This window comes from Carcharhinus amblyrhynchos, chromosome 16 (assembly GCF_965287045.1).
Source record: "Carcharhinus amblyrhynchos chromosome 16, sCarAmb.v2.hapA, whole genome shotgun sequence".
Lineage (NCBI taxonomy): Eukaryota > Metazoa > Chordata > Chondrichthyes > Carcharhiniformes > Carcharhinidae > Carcharhinus > Carcharhinus amblyrhynchos.
In genome coordinates, this window is record NC_137339.1 from 66,928,305 (window position 1) to 66,950,861 (window position 22,557).

Sequence of the window (22,557 nt, forward strand, 5' to 3'; positions counted from 1 at the left end):
AAGAGGAAATTATCCATGTTAAGGGAGGGTGTTAACTTGAACAATGTGGAATCTATAAGGGTAGAGCTAAGAAACACCAAAGAACATTATTAGAGTTTGTATATAAACACCCAAACTGCAGGAAGGTGAATGGGATGCTGGCCTTCATAGCGAGGGGGATTGAATATAAAAGTAGGGAGGTCTTGCTGCAACGGTACAGGGCACTGGTGAGGCTGCAGCTGGAGTACTGTGTGCAGTTTTGGGCGCCGCACTTACGCAAGGATATTTTGGCCTTGGAGGGAGTGCAGAGGAGGTTTACTAGGCTGATACCGGAGTTGAGGGGGTTGAACTATGAGGAGAGGCTGAATAAACTAGGCTTGTACTCGTTAGAATTTAGAAGAATGAGGGGAGATCTCATTGAGACATATAAGATGATGAATGCGATGGATAGGATAGAGGTGGAGAGGCTCTCCCCGCTCAGAAAGGACAGTAGGACTAGAGGGCACAGCCTCAAGATAAGGGGGGGGCAGTTTAGAACGGAGTTGAGGAGGAACTTCTTCACTCAAAGGGTGGTGAATCTCTGGAATTCTCTGCCCGTTGAAGTGGTGGAGGCTGCCTCGCTAAATATATTTAAGATGCGGGTGGATAGGTTTTTGATAGGCAAGGGGATTAAGGGTTATGGGGAGAGGGTGGGAAAGTGGAACTGAGCCACGACAGATCAGCCACGATCTTATTGAATGGCGGGGTAGGCTTGAAGGGCTAGATGGCCTACTCCTGCTTCTATTTCTTATGTTGGAAATGATATTGACCAGGAAATTAGAGGTGCATGTGATAAAGAAACATCTGTAATTCTAGGTGATCTTAAGCTGCATACAAATTGGATAAATAAATGAGGCGCAATACTTTAGAGGAAAAATTCCTGGAGTGTATGTGGGATAATATCTTGGACCAATACACTGAAGAGCCAACTCGAGAGCAGGCCATTCTAGACTGGGTATTGTGTAATAAGAAAGGAATAATTGGCAGTTGAGTTGTGCGAGATCCCTTGGGAATGAGCGACCATAACATGATAGAATTCTTCATCAAGATGGAGATTGACGTATTTGACTCTGAGACTAGTGTCCTGCAGGTTTATGATGGTATGAGGCACGAGTTGGCTATGATAGATAGGGAAACATTACTGGACAGACCATGGCAAGTATTCAAAGGAGCGCTTGGGTGAACTGCAACTATAGCTTATTTCTGTCTGACGCAAAAGTAAAATTGGCCAAAAAACAGCAGACCTGAGGATTGTAAGCAATTTAGAATTCAGCAAAGGAGGACCAAGGGACTGCTGAAGAAGGGGAAAAAACATGAGAGAAAGCTTGCGGGAACATAAAAACTGGCTGTAAAAGTTTTTGTAGGTATATGAGGAGAAAAACATTGGTAAAAACATTGGTGAAAACATTTCTTCCCGCACTCAAAAGATGTGCGGGTTAGGTTAAAATGCAAAGGTCAGGGGTCTAGCAGGGTAGATACATGGGGTTCTGGGGATAGGGCCTGCCTGGGTGGGATTGTTGTTGGTGCTGGCTCGATGGCCTCCTTCTGCACTGTAAGATTTCTATGAGTCTATGAAATGCAAGTCCCTTTGCAGTCAGAAGCAGGGAATATATAATTGGGAAGGAAAAAATGACCAAGCAACTGAATACATACTTTGGTTCTGCCTTCACAGAGGAGGACACAAATAAGATGCCAGAAATATTGGGGAGCACAGGGTTTGTGAGAGGGAGGAACTGAAGGAGAGCAGAATGAGTAGAGAAAAGATGTTGGGAGAAACTGATGGGATTGAAGGCCAAGTACCCACTACCTGATAATCTACATCCTGGAATACTTAAGGAAGTGGCCTGAGAATTAGTGGATGCATTGACGGTCACCTTCCAAGATTCACTGACTCTGGAATAGTCCCTGCAGATTGGAGGGCAACTAATGTCACCCTACTATTTCCTAAAAAGGAAGCTTGAGAGAGAACAGGGAATTATAGACCAGTCATCCTGGCATCGTTAGTGAGGAAAATTATGAAATCCTTGATCAAAGATTTTGTAGCAAAGCACTTGGAAAACAGTGGCAGAATTGGACAGAAACAGCATGGATTATGACCAGTAGAGTTGATGAGGGGAAGCCAGTGGATGTGGCTTATGCGGGTTTTCGGAAGGCTTTCAACAAAGTCCCCACACAAGATGCAAGTGTATAAAATTAAAGCGCAGGGGATTGGGGGAAGTGTATTGAGATGGATAGAAAACTGATTGGCAGACAGGAAACAAAGAGGAGCCATAAATAGGTCTTTTTCCAAATGGCAGGCAGTAACTAGTGGGGTGCTGCGGGGATCAGCACTGGAACCCCAGCTATTCACGATAAACATTAGTGATTTAGATGAGGGAACACAATGTAAAATCTCCAAATTTGCAGATGACACAACACTGGTTGGGGAGTGAGCTGTGAGGAGGATGCAAAGATGCTTCAGCGTGATTTGGACAAGTTGAGTAAGTGGGCATGATGGCAGATGCAGGATAATTTGGATAAATGTGAGGTTATCCACTATGGTGGCAAAAATGGGAAGGCAGATTACTAACTGACTGGCTATAAATTAGGAGGAAATGTGCAACATGACTTGCACGTCCTCGGACACAAGTCACTGAAGGTAAGCACGCAAGTGCAGCAGGCAGTAAAGGCAAATGGTTTGTTGGCCTTCACAGCAAGAGGATTCGAGTACACAAGCGGGGATGTCTTGCTGCACTTCTATAGGGCCTTGGTGAGGCCACACCGGGAATATTATGTTTTGGTCTCCTTATCTAAGGAAAGATTTTCTTGTTCTAGAGAGAGTGCAGAGAACGTTTTACCAGACATTCCTGGGATGGCAGGACTGACGTATGAGGAGAGATTGAATTGATTAGGATTGTATTTACTGGAATTCAGAAGAATGAGGGGGAATTCTTATAGAAACGTATAAAGTTCTAACAGCACTGGACAGGGAGATGCAGGTAAGATGTTCCCAATGGTGGGGGTGTCCAGAACCAGGAGTCACTGTCTGAGGATACAGGGTAGACCGTTTAGGATAGAGATCAGGAGATATTTCTTCAGCCGCTGTGTGGATGCAAGAGTCACGTGATAAATTCTGGGCTGAATCCTGACCGTGCCTTCCTGGGTGGGCAAAGGACTCTGAATTTTCTCGGAGCTGGGCCTTTGACTGCCAAACTCCTCAGCTCTGGAATTTCGTCCCTGAACCTTGTCAACTCACTTTCTTCTCTGTTTGTCCCTCTTTCCTTGAACTTCTGACCAGATGTGTGCAGTGATTTTGTGTCAGATGTGTCTGCTACCCTCTGCTCGAGCTATTTTACTAAGTTAAAGCACGATGGAAATACAGGTTGTCACATTCCAGAGAATATAAACCTCACTTCTGTGAACTCCTCTCACTGTCTCGCACTTAGAACTCTGGCAATGTTCTACCAAAAATGAAGATAAGAACCATTAATTTGTACCCCCCAATGTGCCAGGTGTTGTTCAGTGCAGCAGCATAGAGATTAATCTTTAATCCCTGACAAACAAAAACGAAATATAGGCAACTCTGGGCTGAATTTTCCAGGCATGATTCACAGCTCCAGCTAAAGGGGTTTTAACCCGCCAAAGATTGACTTAGATTTGTTCCACAGCTTGTCCACTAAGGTCAAGAAAATACCCCCACCCCCCACCCCCTTTCCTTCCACCACAATCCCCTGGCAAAGTGACCTGAGTCCAGCCTGATACTCACTTTACCAGTCCAAGATGATCCTGTGACCCACACACTCTGCCAGTTGGTATTGGCCAGTTGGTATTGTGTGTTCACTACGTGTAAAGGGACTTGTCCCACAGCCAGGTCCATAGCTGCATGTTTATCCTTGAAATTGTATACAGACCTAGATAGATACGGGGTCTTAGAGGAAGGTTTGCTTTGTATTAACCCTACCCTGCATTCAGAAAGTCCAGTGAAACCTACTGTGAACATACCAGGACGCTTTTCAGTAAACCCATCCCTCACTCATGGGGATACTGTTCTGTAAATATTGACACTGTACACACATATACTGTGTATTAAACCCTTACACTGAATACACAGGGATACTGTGTATTAAACCCTTACATTTAATACACAGGGATACTGTGTATTAAACCCTTACATTTAATGCACAGCAATACTGTGTATTAAACCCTTACACTGAATACACAGGAATACTGTGTATTAAACCCTTACACTGAATACACAGGAATACTGTGTATTAAACCCTTACACTGAATACACAGGAATACTGTGTATTAAACCCTTACACTGAATACACAGGAATACTGTGTATTAAGCCCTTACACTGAATACACAGGAATACTGTGTATTAAACCCTTACACTGAATACACAGGAATACTGTGTATTAAACCCTTACACTGAATACACAGGAATACTGTGTATTAAACCCTTACACTGAATACACAGGAATACTGTGTATTAAACCCTTACACTGAATACACAGGAATACTGTGTATTAAACCCTTACACTGAATACACAGGGATAGGGTCATAAGATCATAGAGGTTTACAGCATAGAAACAGGCCCGTCGGCCCAACTTGTCCATGATGCTTTTTGTTTTAAATCCCTAAACTAGTCCCAATTGCCCATATTTGGCCCATATCCCTCTATACCCATCTTATCCACGTAACTAAATGCTTTTTAAAAGATACAATTGTACCCATCTCTACTACTACCTCTGGCAGCTTGTTCCAGACACTCACCACTCCCTGAAAAAAATTGCCCCTCTGGACACTTTTGTATCTCTCCCTTCTCACCATAAACCTATGCCCTCTAGTTTTAGATTCCCTACCGTTGGGAAAAGATATTGATTATCTAGCTGACCTGTGCCCCTCAGTATTTTATAGACCTCCAGAAGGGCTACTCCAGAGAAAAAAGTTCCAGTCTATCCAGTCTCTCCTTATAACTGAATCCATCACGTCCCGGTTGCATCCTATTAAATCTTTTCTGCACTCTTTGGTTTAATAATATTCTTTCTACAGTAGGGTAACCAAAACTGTACAGTGTTCAAAGTGTGACCTTACCAATGTCTTGTACAACTTCAACAAGACATTCCAACTCCTGTATTCAATGTTCTGACCGATGAAACCAAGCATGCCGAATGCCTTCTTCACCACTCTGTGCACCTGTGTCTCCTCTTTCAAGGAGCTATGAACTTGTTCTGTAACTCTCCACAGTGTCCTACCATTAACTGAGTAAGTCCTGCCCTTGTTCAGTCTACCAAAATGCATCACTTTGCATTTATCTAAATTAAACTCCATCTGCCATTTGTCAGCCTACTGGCCCAATTGATCAAGATCCTGTTGCAATTGGAGAAACTTTCTTCACTGTCCACCATGCCACCAATCTTGGTGTCATCTGCAAACTTAAATACTGTGTGTTAAACCCTTATACTGAAAACTCAGATACTGTGTTAAACCCCTTACACTAAATACACAGGAATGCTGTGTATTAAACCCTGGCACTGAATATACATAGATACTGTGTTTTAAACCCTTATACTACACAGGGATTCTGTGTTAAATCCTTACACTGAATACACAGGTCAGTGTGATAATGTTGGTCAGTGTGTATGTATGTGTGTGTGCGCGCATGTGAGATACTGGAAGATGTTGCTAGTAGTGTGTATGAGATACTGGAGGATGTTGCTAGTTCTGTGTGAGAGGTTCTGGACGATACTGTTCAGTGTGTACATTCGTGAAGAACATTTTCTCATCCTACAGTCTGTGCAGTCATAGCCATGTGTAAACCTGCTTGTTGATACTGATCAGTGCACTGCTGCTCCTGCTGTACCTTGTGAGGATATGCAGGGCTGTTTAATGCAACACTAAACCTTTCCAAATTCAAGTTACGCCCACGTCCTCTGATGAATCTGCATTCATCTGAAGTTTCACACAGACCTATATCTGCAGGGATCGCATCAATAATTGAGAGTCTCGGTCTTTCTCACGGCTTGGTTGAATGCACAGGGTGAACTGTCATGTGGTTGTGCCTTGTTGGATGTTTGAATAGGGGGGGCCCGGGCTTTCACAGGCAGGCAGCATTGGTGCTCTCCAGTAGTCTAAACTGGGATGGAAGCAGCCACTTCCTTTGACTCACATTGTCAGTGTTCTGCGTCGTCTTCAACACAGGCGCAGGAAGTGGTTCATCTGTGTCTCACGGCTCTTTTGATCTCTCTCTTCTGCAGGCTCGTCACCCAGAGTCGAGTGCACAGCGCGGGAGAACCGGCACAGACCCCTCGCTCAGGGGCGCCCAGCGGCCATCTGCAACCATGGACCTGGATGACGGCCACGATGTGGTGAGTACCGAGACCCTGCCGACAGGTCAGAGGTCACGAGAGTGGTCATGAAGAACTGAGGCTGGAGTAGGCCCTTCAGCCCTTTGCAATCTGCTTTGCCCTTTGCCAAGATTATAGCTGACTTACCTTGACAGCACCTTCCTACCCCTCACCGCACCATACAGTTCCCTCAAGTGCCCGAGACTCTCTTTCTCTGTGTTCTCCATGACTGCCCTCCTTGATGGAAGACTGCAAAGACTCACAGCCTTATGAGTGAAGAAAGTTTCTCCTTATCTCGGTCAGGAACAATTTGACTCCTTATCCCGGGGCTGTGACCCCAGACTCTAAACTGTGCAGCCAGCAAGAAGTACGTTGTCAGCAACGACTCTGTTAAGGCTGCTAAGAATTTTACATTTCAGTTAGATCACCTCTCAATCTTCTAGGGCTTAGTCTACTCAAACCTCCCCTTACAGGATCATCCCTCGCCCCAGGAACCAATCTGGTGAACTTTCGTTGTGCTGTCTCTCTTGGGCAAGTAGGTCTTCCCTTTGCATTTGGAGTCCCAAATGGCTGCACTCACTGTCTTGGATGACTGTGTCTCTAGTAACACTCAAAAACAGGGATGGGCAGCCTAGGTTGGTGAGTGGGCTGCATGAGTGGTCCTCCTTTGTGGGCCGCGAAGATTGAAATCGGGCTTGTTCACTAAATGTGATCCCACAAATAAGATTAAATACATTTAAAACACACTGAATATTTCATAATGAGTTGCAGAAAAAGCTTAATTGTTCAAATATTTACAGAATGGGCGGCATGGTAGCACAGTGGTTAGCACTGCTGCTTCACAGCTCCAGGGACCTGGGTTTGATTCCTGGCTCGGGTCACTCTCTGTGTGGAGTTTGCATGTTCTCCCCGTGTCTGCATGGGTTTCCTCCAGGTGCTCTGGTTTCCTCCCACAGTCCAAAGATGTGCGGGTTAGGTTGATTGGCCATGCTTAAATTGCCCCTTAGTGTCCTGAGATGTGTAGGTTAGAGAAATTAGCAGATAAATATGTAGGGATATGGAGATAGGGCCTGGATGGGATTGTGGCCGGTGCACACTTGATGGGTCAAACGGCCTCTGTCTGCACTGTAGGATTTCTATGAGAACGGCGACCAACTTCAAAAGGTGAAAACAATAGAAATGTTTAGAGTTCGGACACAGGGGGAGCGCATGGCTTTCACAGTCCATAGCAATCAGCACACACCTCATTCCACTTGCCCTCGCTTTACCTGCAAATCGCTCCAATCTAACCCATAGGAAAAAAATTGACGTGACAGAGATCAGTGGAATGTGGCAATCCTGCGCATGGTCAACAGACTGTCTCGGGGGCTACACTCACAACCCATTCTTGTGGTCCCCAGGCTGCAAGTTGCCCAGCTTCAGAAGCTTGACATTGTCCAGGACAAAACAGCTCCGCTTGATCGGTGCCCCATCCACCCCCTTAGACATCCACTCCCTCTACCACTGCTGACTCCAAGTGGCAGCCTGGTGCACTATCCACAAGATGCTCCGCAGGACCGCGAAGGCTCCTTCAACCGGACCCCTGACCGTCACCACCCAGAAAGGTGGGGGGCACTGCCCAGCTGCAGGTTTGCCCACCTAGTCACATGCCACCCTGTCAGATACTGGCTGTTTCTTTCCCCTGTGGGACTGCAGTCAGTCAAGGGTGTGCCATCATTTTGGACAAGACCAAATGGTGTGGGTAGGGGGAGTAATAAATGAAGTGACTCTGCCGTCAGGGATATAGTTCCAGGGTTATGAAGAATGGCCTTTTGATGCCAATTCAGGCGTAGCTTGGCGGAGAGCTGGTGAATGGGTGCTGTTCCCATGTGTCCTCTGCATGCTCAAGATCGTGGCATTGAGAGGAGCAGCCTTTTTGCTTGGCTACAACGACTTCCTCCTTTGAGGAGGATCCAGAAGGTGAACAGAGAGATTTTCAGCAGAGTGAGTGAGGAAGGAAGACCCTGGGAAGGGGATTCCATCCCAGAGGGCCTTGGATGAGCTGATTGGGAATGTTGTGTTTGAACGCTCAGTGAGCTCATTGTCGAAGGACCAAAGATTTGCGATTAAAACAGAAAATTCAGGAAATAGCAGCAAGCCAGACAGCAGCTGTGGAGCAAGAGGTGTTATGAACGGGAGGTCCTGATGAAGGCCATTTTTGGTTTTAATCTCAAATCCTTGGTCCCTCGACAATGAGCTCACTGAGCGTTCAAACGCAACATTCCCAACCAGCTCATCCAAGGCCCTCTGGGATGGAATCCCCTTCCCAGGGTCTTCTTTCCTCACTCACTCTGCTGAAAATCTCTCTGTTCACCTTCTGGATCCTCCTCAAAGGACAAAGTCGTTGTAGCCAAGCGAAAAGGCTGCTCCTTTCAAAGCCACGATCTTGAGCATGCAGCAGAAACATTCACGCAGTTACTCTCCCCACGGACGCTGACCGACCTGCTGAGTATTTCGAGGTTTCATTTCAGACTCCAGCACCCGCCTCAGGCCTGGATTTTCAGCTCATTGTTGAGACAGGGCAGGAGTGGATGAGTAGATGGATTGTGACGCACAGAATCTGGCAACTGAAACAATACGACATGACCTTTGAAAGGGAAGTGGGGCAATCTTTGCCAAGGAAGATCCAAGGGGATGTGAGAGGATGATGGAAGGAGGTGTCTCAGGGAGCTGCCAGAGATGTGGTGGGTGGAATGGCAGTCCTGAGGGTTGGTGGAATCATACATCCTTCATAACAACAGGGAATGTTTGAAAACCTCCACTTGTCTGGCTTCCATATTTCAACATGTCACCCTCCCTCCCCACTCACCTTCCCTCCCACTGTCCTCTCTCTCCCTCCCCCGGTCTCCTTCCCTCCCACCCTCCTGCGCTCCCACTTCCAACCACGTTGCCGCTCTCCCTCCTACCCACCCACCCTCATATTCTTCCCCCTTGCACCTTCCCGCTCTCCCCCCCCTTCCCTCCCTTTTTCTCCCCCCCCTTCCCTCCCTTTTTCTCCCCCCCCTTCCCTCCCTTTTTCTCCCCCCCCCTTCCCTCCCTTTTTCTCCCCCCCCCTTCCCTCCCTTTTTCTCCCCCCCCCTTCCCTCCCTTTTTCTCCCCCCCCTTCCCTCCCTTTTTCTCCCCCCCCTTCCCTCCCTTTTTCTCCCCCCCCTTCCCTCCCTTTTTCTCCCCCCCCCCTTCCCTCCCTTTTTCTCCCCCCCGCTTCCCTCCCTTTTTCTCCCCCCCGCTTCCCTCCCTTTTTCTCCCCCCCCTTCCCTCCCTTTTTCCTGGCCTCAGTATTGTGTAATGAGTTAAACAGTGAAATTTGCTTGTCTGACTGACTGACGTGTGTTCGGCTCAAGTTATTTTAGGCAACAGCCTACATGGGGCCCTTTATTGTTCAGCCTGGCTTCATTTGACTAAACAAATGTGCCCCCTTTGCATACTGATTCTTTCTCCTCTTGTTTCAGCGCTTGCCGTTTGGAAGGTCTCAGGGGTCCAACAATCCTGCCATGCTCATCATTGGGGCCGAGGACGAAGAGTTTGAGAATGACATCGATCCGGTAGGTTGCTAATGAGAAGTGGAGGGGAAATCAGGGGATCCCGTCCATGAGCCGAGATGTTCGCTGTGTCTTTTAGTGGGTAGCAGCTCCTGTTCAGAATCCCGCTCCTGAGACTTCAGCCCCAAATCTATACCCTTGCCCTCTATGCCAGCTCTGAGCAGTGCCCTCCTTTGAATAAGACATTAAGACCATAAGATATTGTAATAGAATTGGGCCACTCAGCCTGTTGAGTCTGCTCTGCCATTCAATCATGGCTGATATGTTTCTCAATTCTATTCTCCAATTTCCCTGTAACCTTTATCCCCTTACCAATCAAGAACCTATCTATCTCTCTATTGCATACAGTCAATGACTTGGCCTCCACAGCCTTCTGTGGCAATGAATTCCATTGATTCACCACCCTCTGGCTGAAGACATTACTTCTCATCTCAGTTTTAAAGGGATGTCCCTTTACCCTGCGGCTGTGCCCTCAGGTTCTCGTCTCTCCTACTGCAGCCTTCCCACATGCACTTTATTGTGGGAGGTCAGAAAGGAAGTTGTGGGTCCCCTACAAGAGATATTTGAATCATCGATAGTCACAGGTGAGGTGCCTGAAGATTGGAGGGTGGCAAATGTTGTGCCTTTGTTTAAAAAGAGCTGCAGTGAAAAGCCTGGGAACTACAGGCCAGTGAGCCGCACATCTGTCGTGGGTAAGTTATCGGAAGGTATTTTGAGAGACAGGATTTACAGGCATTTAGAGACACTAGGATTGGCTAAGGGCAGTCAGCATGGCTTTGAGAGTGGAAAATCATGTCTCACAAATTTGATTGAGTTTTTCGAAGGGGTAACCAAGAAGGTAGATGAAGGCAGTGCAGTTGATGTTGTCTACGTGGACTTTAGCAAGGCCTTTGACAAGGTACTGCATGGTAGGTTATTGCATAAGGTTAAATCTCAGTGGTTCCAGGGTGTGGTAGCTAAATGGATACAAAATTGGCTTGATGACAGAAGCCAGAGGGTGGTTTTAGATGGTTGTTTTTCAAACTGGAGACCTGTGAACAACCTTGTGTCTCAGGGATCGGTGCTGGTCCACTGTTACTTGTCATTTATATTGATGATTTGGATGACAATATAGGAGGCATGGTTAGTAAGTTTGCAGATGACATCAAGATTGGTGGCATTGTGGACAGTAAAGAAAGAAGGAATTTTCAGGCGGTGATTGGATAGGCACATGGAGTACGCCAGAATGATAGGGAGTGGGATAGCTTGACCTTGAGTTCGGACATAGCTCGGCACAACATCGAGTGCTGAAGGGCCTGTACTGTGCTGTACTGTTCTATGTTCTAAAGTTATCTCCAATTACAGCGGGACCTTGATCAATTGGGCCAGTTGACAAATGGCAGATGGAGTTTAATTTAGATAAACACAAGATGATGCATTTTGGTATACTGAACCAGGGCAGGACTTACTCAGTTAATGGTAGGGTGTTGGGGAGAGTTACAGAACAAAGAGATCTAGGGGTACAGGTTCATAGCTCGTTGAAAGTGGAGTCACAGGTGCACAAAGTGGTGAAGAAGGCATTCAGCATACTTAGTTTCATTGGTCAGAACATTGAATACAGGAGTTGGGACGTGTTGTTGAAGTTGTACAAGACATTGATAAGGCCACACTGGAATACTGTGTACAGTTCTGGTCACCCTATTATAGAAAGGATATTATTTAACTAGAAAGAGTGCAGAAGAGATTTACTAGGATGCTACCGGGACCTGATGGTTTGAATTATAAGGAGATGCTGGATAGACTGGAACTTTTTTCTCTGGAGCGTAGAAGGCTGAAGGGTGACCTTATAGAGGTCTACAAAATAATGAGGGGCATAGATCAGCTAAATAGTCAATATCTTTTCCCAAAGGTAGGGGAGTCTAAAACTAGAGGGCATAGGTTTAAGCTGAGAGGGGAAAGATACAAAAGTATCCAGAGGGACAAGTTTCACATAGAGGGTAGTGAGTGTCTGGAACAAGCTGCCAGCAGTAATAGAGGCGGGTACAATTTTGTCTTTTAAAAGTGTTTAGACAGTTACGTAGGTGAGATGGGTGTAGAAGGATTTGGGCCAAATGTGGGCAATTGGGACTCGCTTAGGGGTTTAAACAAAAAGGGCAGTATGGACAAGTTGGGCCCAAGGGTCTGTTTCCATGCTGTAAAATTCTATGACTCTATCTCGGCCTCTCAGTATTCTTTACGTTTCAGTGAGATTTCCCGCCCCCCCCCCCCCCCCCCCCCCCCCCCCCCATTCTTTTAAACTCCATTCTTTTAAACTCCATTCTTCTAAACTCCATCGAGTACAGACTCAGGATGTTCAAATGCTCCTCATTCCTGGGATCATTCTTGTGAACCTCATCTGGACCCCCTCCAAGGCCAGCACATCCTTTCTTACATACAGGGCCCAAAATTGCTCTCAATATTCCAAACATGGTCTAACCAGAGGCTTATAAAACTTCAGCAGCACATTGAGGAAGACCAATATTAGAGAAATGGTGCTGGAAAAGGTAATGGATTGAAGGTGGATAAATCCTCAGGGCTTGATAATCTACATTGTAGAGCACTTCAGGAAGTGGCTGTAGAAATAGTGGATGCATTGGTGGCCATCTTCCAGGATTCTGTATAGACTCTGGAACAACCCCTACAGATTGGAGGGTAGCGAATGTTACTCCAATGTTCAAAAAGGGAGGTAGAGAGAAAACAGGGACTTACAGACTAGGAAGCTTGACATTGGTAGTGGGGAAAATTCTTGAATCCATTATCAAGGATTTTATAGCAGAGCATTTAGAAAGCAGTTGCACGATCAGACAGAGACAGCATGGATTTATGAAGTGAAATCATGCTTGACAAATCTGTTGGAATTCTTTGAAGATATAACTAGTAGAGTTGACAAGGGGAACCAGTCAATGTGATATATATGGACTTTCAGGAAGCGTTTGACAAAGTCCCACACAAGAGATTATTGTGCAAGATTAAAGCGTATGGGATTGGAGGGAGTGTATTAAGGTGATGGAAAACTGATTGGCAGAGAGAAAACAAAGAGTTGGAATTAAAGGGTGCTTTTCGAATTGGCAGGCAATAACTGGGTGCCACAGGGACCGGTGCCAGGACCGCAGCTATTCACAATATATATTAATGATTTGGATGAAAGAAGTGTAGCATCTCAAAGTTTGCAGATGACACCAAGTTGGGTGGGAGGATTATCTGTGACGAGGATGCAGAGATCCACAATGATCTGGACAGGTTGGGTGAGTGGGCTAATCAGTGGCAAATGAGTATAATTTGGATAAGTGTGAGGTTATTCATTTTGGAAGCAAAAACAAAAAGACAGATTATTACCTGAATGGCTGTAAATTGGGAGAGGGGAGTGTGCAGCAGGACTGGGTGTCCTTGTGCACCTGTCACTGAAGGTAAGCATGCAGGTGTAGCAGGCGGTAAAGAAGGCAAATGGTATGTTAGCCTACATTGCGAGAGCTTTTAGGTACAGGAACAGGGACATGTTGTTCCAATTATGCAGGGTCTTGGTGAAGCCACACCTAGAGTATTGTGTGCAGTTTTGGTCCCCTTTTCTGAGGAAGGATGTTCTTGCTCTTGAGGGAGTGCAGCGAAGGTTTACCAGGCTGATTCTGGAGATGGCAGGACTGATGTATGAGGAGAGATTAACTAGATTAGGATTGTTTTCACTGAAGTTAGATAGATGCAGGGAGAGACTTATAAAATTCTAACAGGTCTAGACAGGATAGATGCAGGGAAGATGTTCCCGATGGTGGGGTCACATTCTTAGGATTCAGGGTAGACCATTTAGGACGGAATTGAGGAGGCATTTCTTCAACCAAAGGGTGGTGAGCCTTTAGACTTCATTACCACGGGAAGTAATTGATGCCAAAATATTGAATGCATTCAAGAGGCGACTGGATATAGCACTTGGGGCAAATGGGATCAAAGGTTATGGGAGAAAGCAGGATTAGGTATTGAGTTGGATGATCAGCCATGATTATAATAAATGGTGGAGCAGGCTCGAAGGGCCAAATAGCCTTCTCCTGCTCCTATCTTCTATGTTTATCCCTGCTTTTGTATTCTAGTCCCCTCGAAGTTAATGCTATCATTGCATTTGTCTTCCTAAGTCCCAACTCAACCTGCAAGTTAACCTTAAGGGAATCCTGAACTAAGACTCCCAAGTTCTTATGAGCTTCTGATTTCTGAATTCTCTCCCCATTTAGAAAATAGTCTATGACTCTATTTTTTCTACCAAACTACGCAACCTCACACTTCCCATTATTAAACTGAGGCTCTTGCTGCACCCAGGGCCGCTATCCGGAGAGGAACCAGAGGAATTCTCTTCAGTGTCTGACAACCAATATTGATGGAACCCCAGAATAATTGTAGCACAGGAGGCAGCTATTCTGCCCATTGTCTCTGCGCTGGCTCGCTGCAAGATCAACCCTCCCCTACACTCTCCCTGTAACCCTGCAATTTTATCCTCTTCAGACAATGATCTGGATCCCTTTTGAAAACCTTGATTGAATCAGCCACACTCTCTCAGGCAGTGCGTTTCGGATCCGAATCGCTCACTGTGTGAAGTGTTTCTCCTCATATCTCCATTGTTTCTTTTGCCAAGCGCCTTCTATCTGTGCCCACTCATTCTCAACCCTTCCTACCCATGGGAACACAGTTTCTCCCTGCCTACTCCCTATCCTGTGTGGTTTTGAATACAACCATAGATCCCCTTGTAGGGATTCAACCCATCAGGTATCCAGTGACTACCTGAAAGAACATCTTACCCAGACCATGCCCTCCATCCTATCCCCGCAACCCCGTGCATTTACTCTGCTAATTCACCTAACCTACTAAGAGAGACTAAGATGCGATGTGGCATGGCCAATCCACTTAACCTACACATTTTGGGATGTTGGAGGAAACTGGAGCATTTGGAGGAAACCCACGCAGTCACAGGGAGAACATGCAAACTCCACACAGCCTGCCACCCAAGGCTGGAATTGAACCTGAGTCCCTGGCGCTGTGAGGGAGCAGTGTCAACCACTTCTGTTAGATCTGCTCTCAACCTTCTCTTCTCCGAGGAGAACTGTCCCAATAACGTAATGGCATTGTCGCTGAATTGGTAGTCCTGAGAGCTAGGGTAATTCTCTGGGGATCAGGGTTCGATTCTCACCATGGGAACAGCACCACCTGGAATTTCTTCTCAAGTCACTCACTATCCTGACTTGGGAATATATTGCTGTTTCTTCCCTATTGCTGGGTCAAAATCCTGGAACTCCCATCCTGACAGCACTGTGGGTGTACCTACACAACAGGAACTGCAGAGGCCAGAAACTCCACTCATCTGACGAAGGGGCAAACCCTGAAAGCTTGTGGGTTTACTATCAAATAAACCTGTTGGACTTTAACCTGGTATTGTGAGATTTCTTACGAGATTGCAGAAGGCAGCTCACCATCAGCAGTTCAAGGAGCAATTAGGGACAGGCACTACACACTGGCCTAGCCAGTGACACCCACGTCCAAATCAGGAAATTAATTTAAAAAAAGGCAACTGTACCTCAGAATATTTTCCAAAAATTAGCCCTATACCCGGTTTGGACTGAATAGCTTGCTCGGGCAATCCTCTTTTTAAACAATATTTAGCAGTGCTCAGGCAACGCAACTGTTGCTGGTGACTTTTGGAAAATCCTGGGATACAATTTATCTGTGCCTAGATATTCAGATTCTTTCAAACATGCAAAACCTTGCAATGTTCCTCCCTCACTATATTTATCCCGTATAAGATTTTTCAGACTCCCACTTATTTGCAGTGCATCGTTTCCCCTCCCCCAGTTCTGTGATTATGGGCACGAAGCATTCATTCAGAGCTGTGTCCATGCCTTCCGCCTCCATGCAAGGGGAGCCAGTGGTGCCTTAACATGAGAACATAAGACATAGGAGCAGGAGTAGGCCATCTAGCCCCTCGAGCCTGCCCCTCCATTCAATAAGATCATGGCTGATCTCAAGTGGATCAGTTCCACTTACCCGCCTGCTCCCCATAACCCTTAATTCCCTTATTGATCAGAAATCTATCTACCTGTGACTTAAACATATTCAACGAGGTAGACTCCACCACGTCAATGGGCAGAGAATTCCAGAGATTCACTACCCCCTGAGAAAAGAAGTTACTTCTCAACACTGTTCTAAGTTGACCCCCCCTTATTTTGAGGCTGTGTCCTCTAGTTCTTGTTTCCTTTCTAAGTGGAAAGAATCTCTCTGCCTCTACCCTGTCTGGCCCCTTCATTATGTTATATGTCTCTATAAGATCACCCCTCAGTCTTCTAAACTCCAAGGAGTACAGGCTCAATCTCTCCTCATAATTTAATCCCCTCATCTCCGGTATCAGCTTGGTGAACCTTCTCTGTACTCCCTCCAAGGCCAACATATCTTTTCGCAGTCTTGACTGGACTAATAATGTAGAGTTCCAGGTTTGCATCCCACCCAGGGCAAATGGTGAAATTTGAATTCAGCCTAATGATGGTCATTAAACCATTGTTGCGAAAGAAACGTCCAGTTCACTGATGCCCTTCAGGGAAGGAAATCTACAGACCTTACCTACTCTGACCTTCATCTGACTCCAGATTCACAGCAGTGTGGTCAACTCTTATTTAACTGTTCTCTCTTAAATAGATTAGACTATCCTTTGTACTTTAGACTCCTCTTGTACTCTTTCTTTAGAAAACACTTTTGGACTTTCTTCGATTTTGCCTGTCTATGTTTCTCAGGCCTTCTCTTTACTAACTTTCCTAAGTAACATTTTAGTTTTGCCTGTATGTTTCTGTGCTCCCTCCTAAGGCTTCCAGTCATATTGAGTGTGTGTGACACGAGCTCCCCTTGTCCTAACCCATTGGCTTCTTGACATCTGAAGGGCCCTAGATTTGTGAATCACACCCCTTTTTCCCCCTTTGTGGGAAGGTGCTTGTGCTGAAACTCTCAGGACCTCATCCTTCCCACTGCTTTGACATATTGATCTTCAAGTGGTTGCTTCCAATCCCCTCTTGTCCCTCTCCTGAACCATATCTGGTTGCAGTGGCATTCTGTTCCTTCGTGAAGGTGACCCTTTCTTGCATGGTGTCGTCCCTGCTGTCTCATTTGGACGTCCCTATGGAACCCAATGGCAGTGCTGCATTGCTTTGCTCAGTTCAGGCAAGGCAGAATTGTCTGGTATTTTTGAACTTTTTTTTGTTGCATGCTCCCTCTATTAGAACCATGGAACCCCTGTGGGGCAGAAAGAGGCCAACCATTCCATTGAGTCTGCACTGATTCTCCGAAAGAGCATCTTACCCATGGTCATGCCCTTCCCCACCATCTCCATAACCCCATGCGTTTACTGTGACCAATTCACCTAAACTGCTTGGACAGTGGGAGGAAACTGGAGCACCCGGAGGAAACCCATGCAGACACAGGGAGAATATGCAAATTCCACACAGACAGTGACCTGAGGCTAGAATTGAACCTGGGTCCTTAGCGCTGTGAGGCAGCAATGCTAATCATTGTATTCTTTTCTGTTCGAAGAGAATGAGGCCATTCCTTGAGATTGGTCTCAGGGTAGCTCTTTCTCTCCCAGTCAGTAGTGCGCCTGCCACGTTTCTTCAAGGATGCCTTCAAAATTCCTTGAACCTCGATGTCTGCTTATCCTGCAGGCAGTTTATAAGTTTAACTTGTGACGTGACCTGCCCTTAAGAACTTTGTCCTTAGTCATACGTACTACACATCCAATCCATCTGGTGCAAAATGGTGAATGATTTAATTCCAGCTCCTACACCCCTTCCTATCTCTGTAACCTCCTCCAGCCCCTACAACCATCCTGATCTCTGTAACCTCCTCCAGCCTCCACAACCCTCCCTATCTCTGTAACATCTCCAGTCACTACAACCCTCGCTATCTCTATAACCTCCTCCAGCCCCTACGACCCTCTATATTGTGTAACCTCCTATTTCCTACAGTCCTCTTATTTTATCTGTGGGGGACCAGTCTACTTGATCTGCCCTCTTATTGCCCCTCTGTGTAGACTAAGCATGTCCAACCTGTCCCCTGGCTGTTCATTTTCTTCCTGGTCCCTCATTCTGACTCTCAGGTCATTACAGTAAGCATTCGTTGAATCACAGAAACATAGAATTCCTACAGGGCAGAAGGAGGCCATTCAGCCCATCAAGCCTGCACCAACAACAATTCCACCGAGGCCCTTTCCCCGTAACCCACTATACTTACTCTGTTAATCCCCTGACAGTAAAACATCAATTTAGCCTGATCAATCCACCTAACCCACACACCTTTCAACTGTGGGAGGAAACTGAAGCATCCAGAGGAAACCCGCACAGACACGGGGAGAACCTGAAAACTCCACACAGGCAGTCACCTGAGGCTGGAATTGGACCCAGTTCCCTGGGGCTGTGAGGCAGCAGTGTTAACCACTGTGCCATCCACTGAGTCCCTGAATGATCGAGAGTCTTGTCAAGAAGCCCCCTTGAAATGCTGCAGTGCAGTCTGGGGAGATAGAGGCCCCTTTAGGGCGGAAGTGTCGGTTCCTCCCTCACCAATGCTTTTCTATCTTTCAGACCGTTGATGATAACTGCAGCCACTTCCAGTGCATTGACCTACTGAAGGATCGACCAACCTGCCTCATTGTCTTCCTCCATCATGTCATCCTGCAGTTTGATGCAGCATATGTGGTGAGTGCGACATCTGCTTGTCTTCTGACAAAGGAAACGCCCCTCCCCCTCCCTTGTATCACTGGTTTGCAGCCATGCCCCACGCCCAGTGCCACTTACTGCACACAGGAGCCAGAAATCTGGGGTGTATTGCATTGATAGAGGTGCCATCCTGCCCAAGTGATGAGAAAGCAAGGTCACATCTACTTCCTCAGACGGATATTAAAGACTTTACTGTTACAAGCTGACTATTAGAAGAACGGCAAGAGTTCTTCCCTGGGCAATATTTGCCCTTGAACCTACCAGTTGGCAGCAAATGGTCTGGAGATTAATACCGTTGCTGATTGTGGGTCCTTGCTGTGTCCAGTTGCTGCCAGATGACTGGCAGGGCAGCAGTGATGGTGGTGAATCTTGGAGGGGTGTTATTTAATGGACACTTTCTCTCATTTGAGGTAATTAATTGGGAGAGGCTATTTGAAGGAAACCCTGTCTTTGGGTGGAGGATTAGATGGGGACTGAGTTTTGGCTGGGGTATTTGGTGGACAGTGTGCCTCAGGAGGCGGGGAGTGGTGGTGGTGAGGGTTATACAATGGAGAGAATGCTCAGGGAGTATTGATGGGGAATGTGTGTCGGAGCATTTAATGGGGAATGTATCATGGAGTCCTTGATGTGGTTTGTGTTTCCGGGGGTATTTGAATGGGAACGTGTCGGGGGGGTATTTGAATGGGAACGTGTCGGGGGGGTATTTGAATGGGAACGTGTCGGGGGGGTATTTGAATGGGAACGTGTCGGGGGGGTATTTGAATGGGAACGTGTCGGGGGGGTATTTGAATGGGAACGTGTCGGGGGGGTATTTGAATGGGAACGTGTCGGGGGGGTATTTGAATGGGAACGTGTCGGGGGGGTATTTGAATGGGAACGTGTCGGGGGGGTATTTGAATGGGAACGTGTCGGGGGGGTATTTGAATGGGAACGTGTCGGGGGGGTATTTGAATGGGAACGTGTCGGGGGGGTATTTGAATGGGAACGCGTCGGGGGGGTATTTGAATGGGGAACGTGTCGGGGGGGTATTTGAATGGGGAACGCGTCGGGGGGTATTTGAATGGGGAACGCGTCGGGGGGGTATTTGAATGGGGAACGCGTCGGGGGGGTATTTGAATGGGGAACGCGTCGGGGGGGTATTTGAATGGGGAACGCGTCTCGGAGGGGGGTAGTTGAATGGGGAACGCGTCTCGGAGGGGGGTAGTTGAATGGGGAACGCGTCTCGGAGGGGGGTAGTTGAATGGGGAACGCGTCTCGGTGGGGGGGTGTTGAATGGGGAACGTGTCTCGGGGGGGGTTTTTGAATGGGGAACGTGTCTCGGGGGGGGGTATTGAATGGGGAACGTGTCTCGGGGGGGGGGTATTGAATGGGGAACGTGTCTCGGGGGGGGTATTGAATGGGGAACGTGTCTCGGGGGGGGTATTGAATGGGGAACGTGTCTCGGGGGGGGGTATTGAATGGGGAACGTGTCTCGGGGGGGTCTTTAGATGGGGAGCGTGTCTCGGGGGTGTATTTGTTGGGGAACGTGTCTTGGCGGGGTGTTTGATGGGGAATGTGTGATAATATGATTGAGACTTGGTACCCTGGGCCCTAGACTTCAGCCTGCCTCACTATTTTTACAGCTGTGTTATCTTCACGGGGAGTTATTTAAAGGAGCTAATCTGAAAGATACTCGCAGGCTGTTTGTGGATTACTTCCATACCTTCCTGGACAGAGCTGCGGTAAGTTTGCTTTCAAAATCTTTCAACTCACTACCCATCCTGCGAAGCACGATCACCTCTCCCCATTTTGCATTACCACATTGTCCGTTTTCCGTGGTTCATTGAGCAACCTTTACTCTGTATCTGATCCCATGCTGTACCTATCCTGGGAGTGTTTGATGGGGGCAGTGTAGAGGGAGCTTTACTCTGTATCTAACCCCGTGCTGTACCTGTCCTGGGAGTGTTTGATGGGCATGATATGAAGATGCTGGTGTTGGACTGGGGTAAACACAGTAAGAAGTCTGACAACACCAGATTAAAGTCCAACAGGTTTTTTTGGTAGCAAAAGCTAATAGCTTTCGGGACTCTGACCCTTCCTCAGGTGAGTGGAAAGACTTTAACCTGGTGTTGTGAGACTTCTTACAGTGTTTGATGGGAACAGCTTTACTCTGCATGTAACCTTGTGCTGTATCTGCAAGTTTGATGAGAGTAGCAATCTGAAATTATTTTGGAGAGCTCCAACTGAGAGCTGGTAGATCATCAGTGGACCAAATGTCCTCTTCATGCAGGTGCTCCACTTTCCTCCCATAGTTTGAAAGACATGTTGGTTAGGATGCATTGGTCATGCTAAATTTTCCCTTAGTGCACCTGAACAAGCACTGAAATGTGTCCACTAGGGAATTTCCACTGTAACTTCAGTGTAGTGTTAATGTAGGTGTACTTGTGACGATAATAAATAAACTTAAACATAAGATACAGAGAGCTGTGGTGGCCAGCCGCCAGCTGTTGTTCACCTCCTGGTTGCCCTTTCAGGAGTGGCTTGTGCGTGAACATTAACCCAGGAGTCTCACTTTGTGAAGCTTTGGCACTGGTTAGTACAACATGGAGCTTTCAGTCATGTTCTTACAGCTGGAGTGCGGATGCTGCCCCTCCCCACCCAGAGAGAGAGAGAGAAAGACACACACACACACACACACACACACACACACACACACACACACACACACACACACACACACACCCCCCCTCCCCCCCCAATCTCCTGGGCACCCTTTGACACTGTGTCCTTTGATTTTGTTTCAGCTCCTCAAAGTGCCGGTACCACTGGAAATCTCTTTTGAACTGGGTAAGTGTGTTCGTCACAGAGTGAGGAGGTTTCTAACACTGGTTAGAGCTCAGCTGGAACATTGTGTACAGTTCTGAGAGCTACACTATAAGAAGGATGTGAATGCATTGGAGAGATTGAAGATGATGTTGCGAGATCGGTTCCAGGGATGAGAAACTTAATAAGAAGATAGATTGGAGAGGTTAGGACTGTTCTCCTTGGAACCAAGAAGGCTGAGAGGAGATTCAGTAGAGGTGCTCAAAATCATGAGGGGGCTGGATAGAGCAGGAAGGATTGAGAACAATAGGGCACAGATTTAAAGTGAGTCGCCAAAGAAGCAAATGTGATGTGAGAAAACTCTGGGTCTGGAATGCATGCCCTGGAAGTGTGGTGGAGGCAGGTTCATAAGAACATAACATAAGAAATAGGAGCAGGAGTGGGCCATCTAGCCCATTGAGCCTGCCCCGCCATTCAATAAGATCATGGCTGATCTAAAGCGGATCAATTTCACTCACCCGCCTGCTCCCCCTAACCCTTAATTCCCTTATCGATCAGAAATCTATCTACCCCTGACTTAAACATATTCAACGAGGTAGCCTCCACCATGTCAATGGGCAGAGAATTCCAGAGATTCACCACTCTCTGAGAGAAGAAGTACCTCCTCAACTCTGTTCTAAGCTGACCCCAGCTTATTTTGAGGCTGTGCCTCTAGTTCTGGTTTCCTTTCTAAGTGGAAAGAATCTCTCTACCTCTATCCTATCTAGCCCCTTCATTATCTTACATGTCTCTATAAGATCTCCCCTCAGCCTTCTAAACTCCAACGAGTACAGGCCCGATCTACTCAATCTCTTCTCATAAGCTAACTCCCTCATCTCTGGTTTCAGCTTGGTGAACCTTCTCTGTACTCCCTCCAGGGCCAGTATACCCTTTCGCAAATAAGGGGGCCAAAATTGTGCACAGTACGCTAGTTGCGGCCTCACAGTGCCTTGTACAGTTGCAACAAGACCTCCCTGCTTTTATATTCTATCCCCCTCGCTATAAAGGCCAACATTCCATTCGCCTTCTTGATCACCTGCTAGAC

The 22,557-nt window shown here is 46.9% G+C and overlaps 1 protein-coding gene across 1 annotated transcript in view; it reads left to right on the forward strand.

Annotated features, from left to right (window-relative positions):
- The window catches only part of LOC145353751 (rho guanine nucleotide exchange factor 12-like), an 85,990-nt gene that overhangs the window by 26,276 nt on the left and 37,157 nt on the right, over positions 1 to 22,557 (forward strand). The window contains exons 2-6 of the mRNA XM_080204525.1: positions 6,260 to 6,370; positions 9,838 to 9,930; positions 18,537 to 18,650; positions 20,294 to 20,392; positions 21,455 to 21,497. Coding sequence (XP_080060651.1) covers positions 6,260 to 6,370; positions 9,838 to 9,930; positions 18,537 to 18,650; positions 20,294 to 20,392; positions 21,455 to 21,497 — 460 coding nt within the window. The remainder of the gene's footprint in view (positions 1 to 6,259; positions 6,371 to 9,837; positions 9,931 to 18,536; positions 18,651 to 20,293; positions 20,393 to 21,454; positions 21,498 to 22,557) is intronic.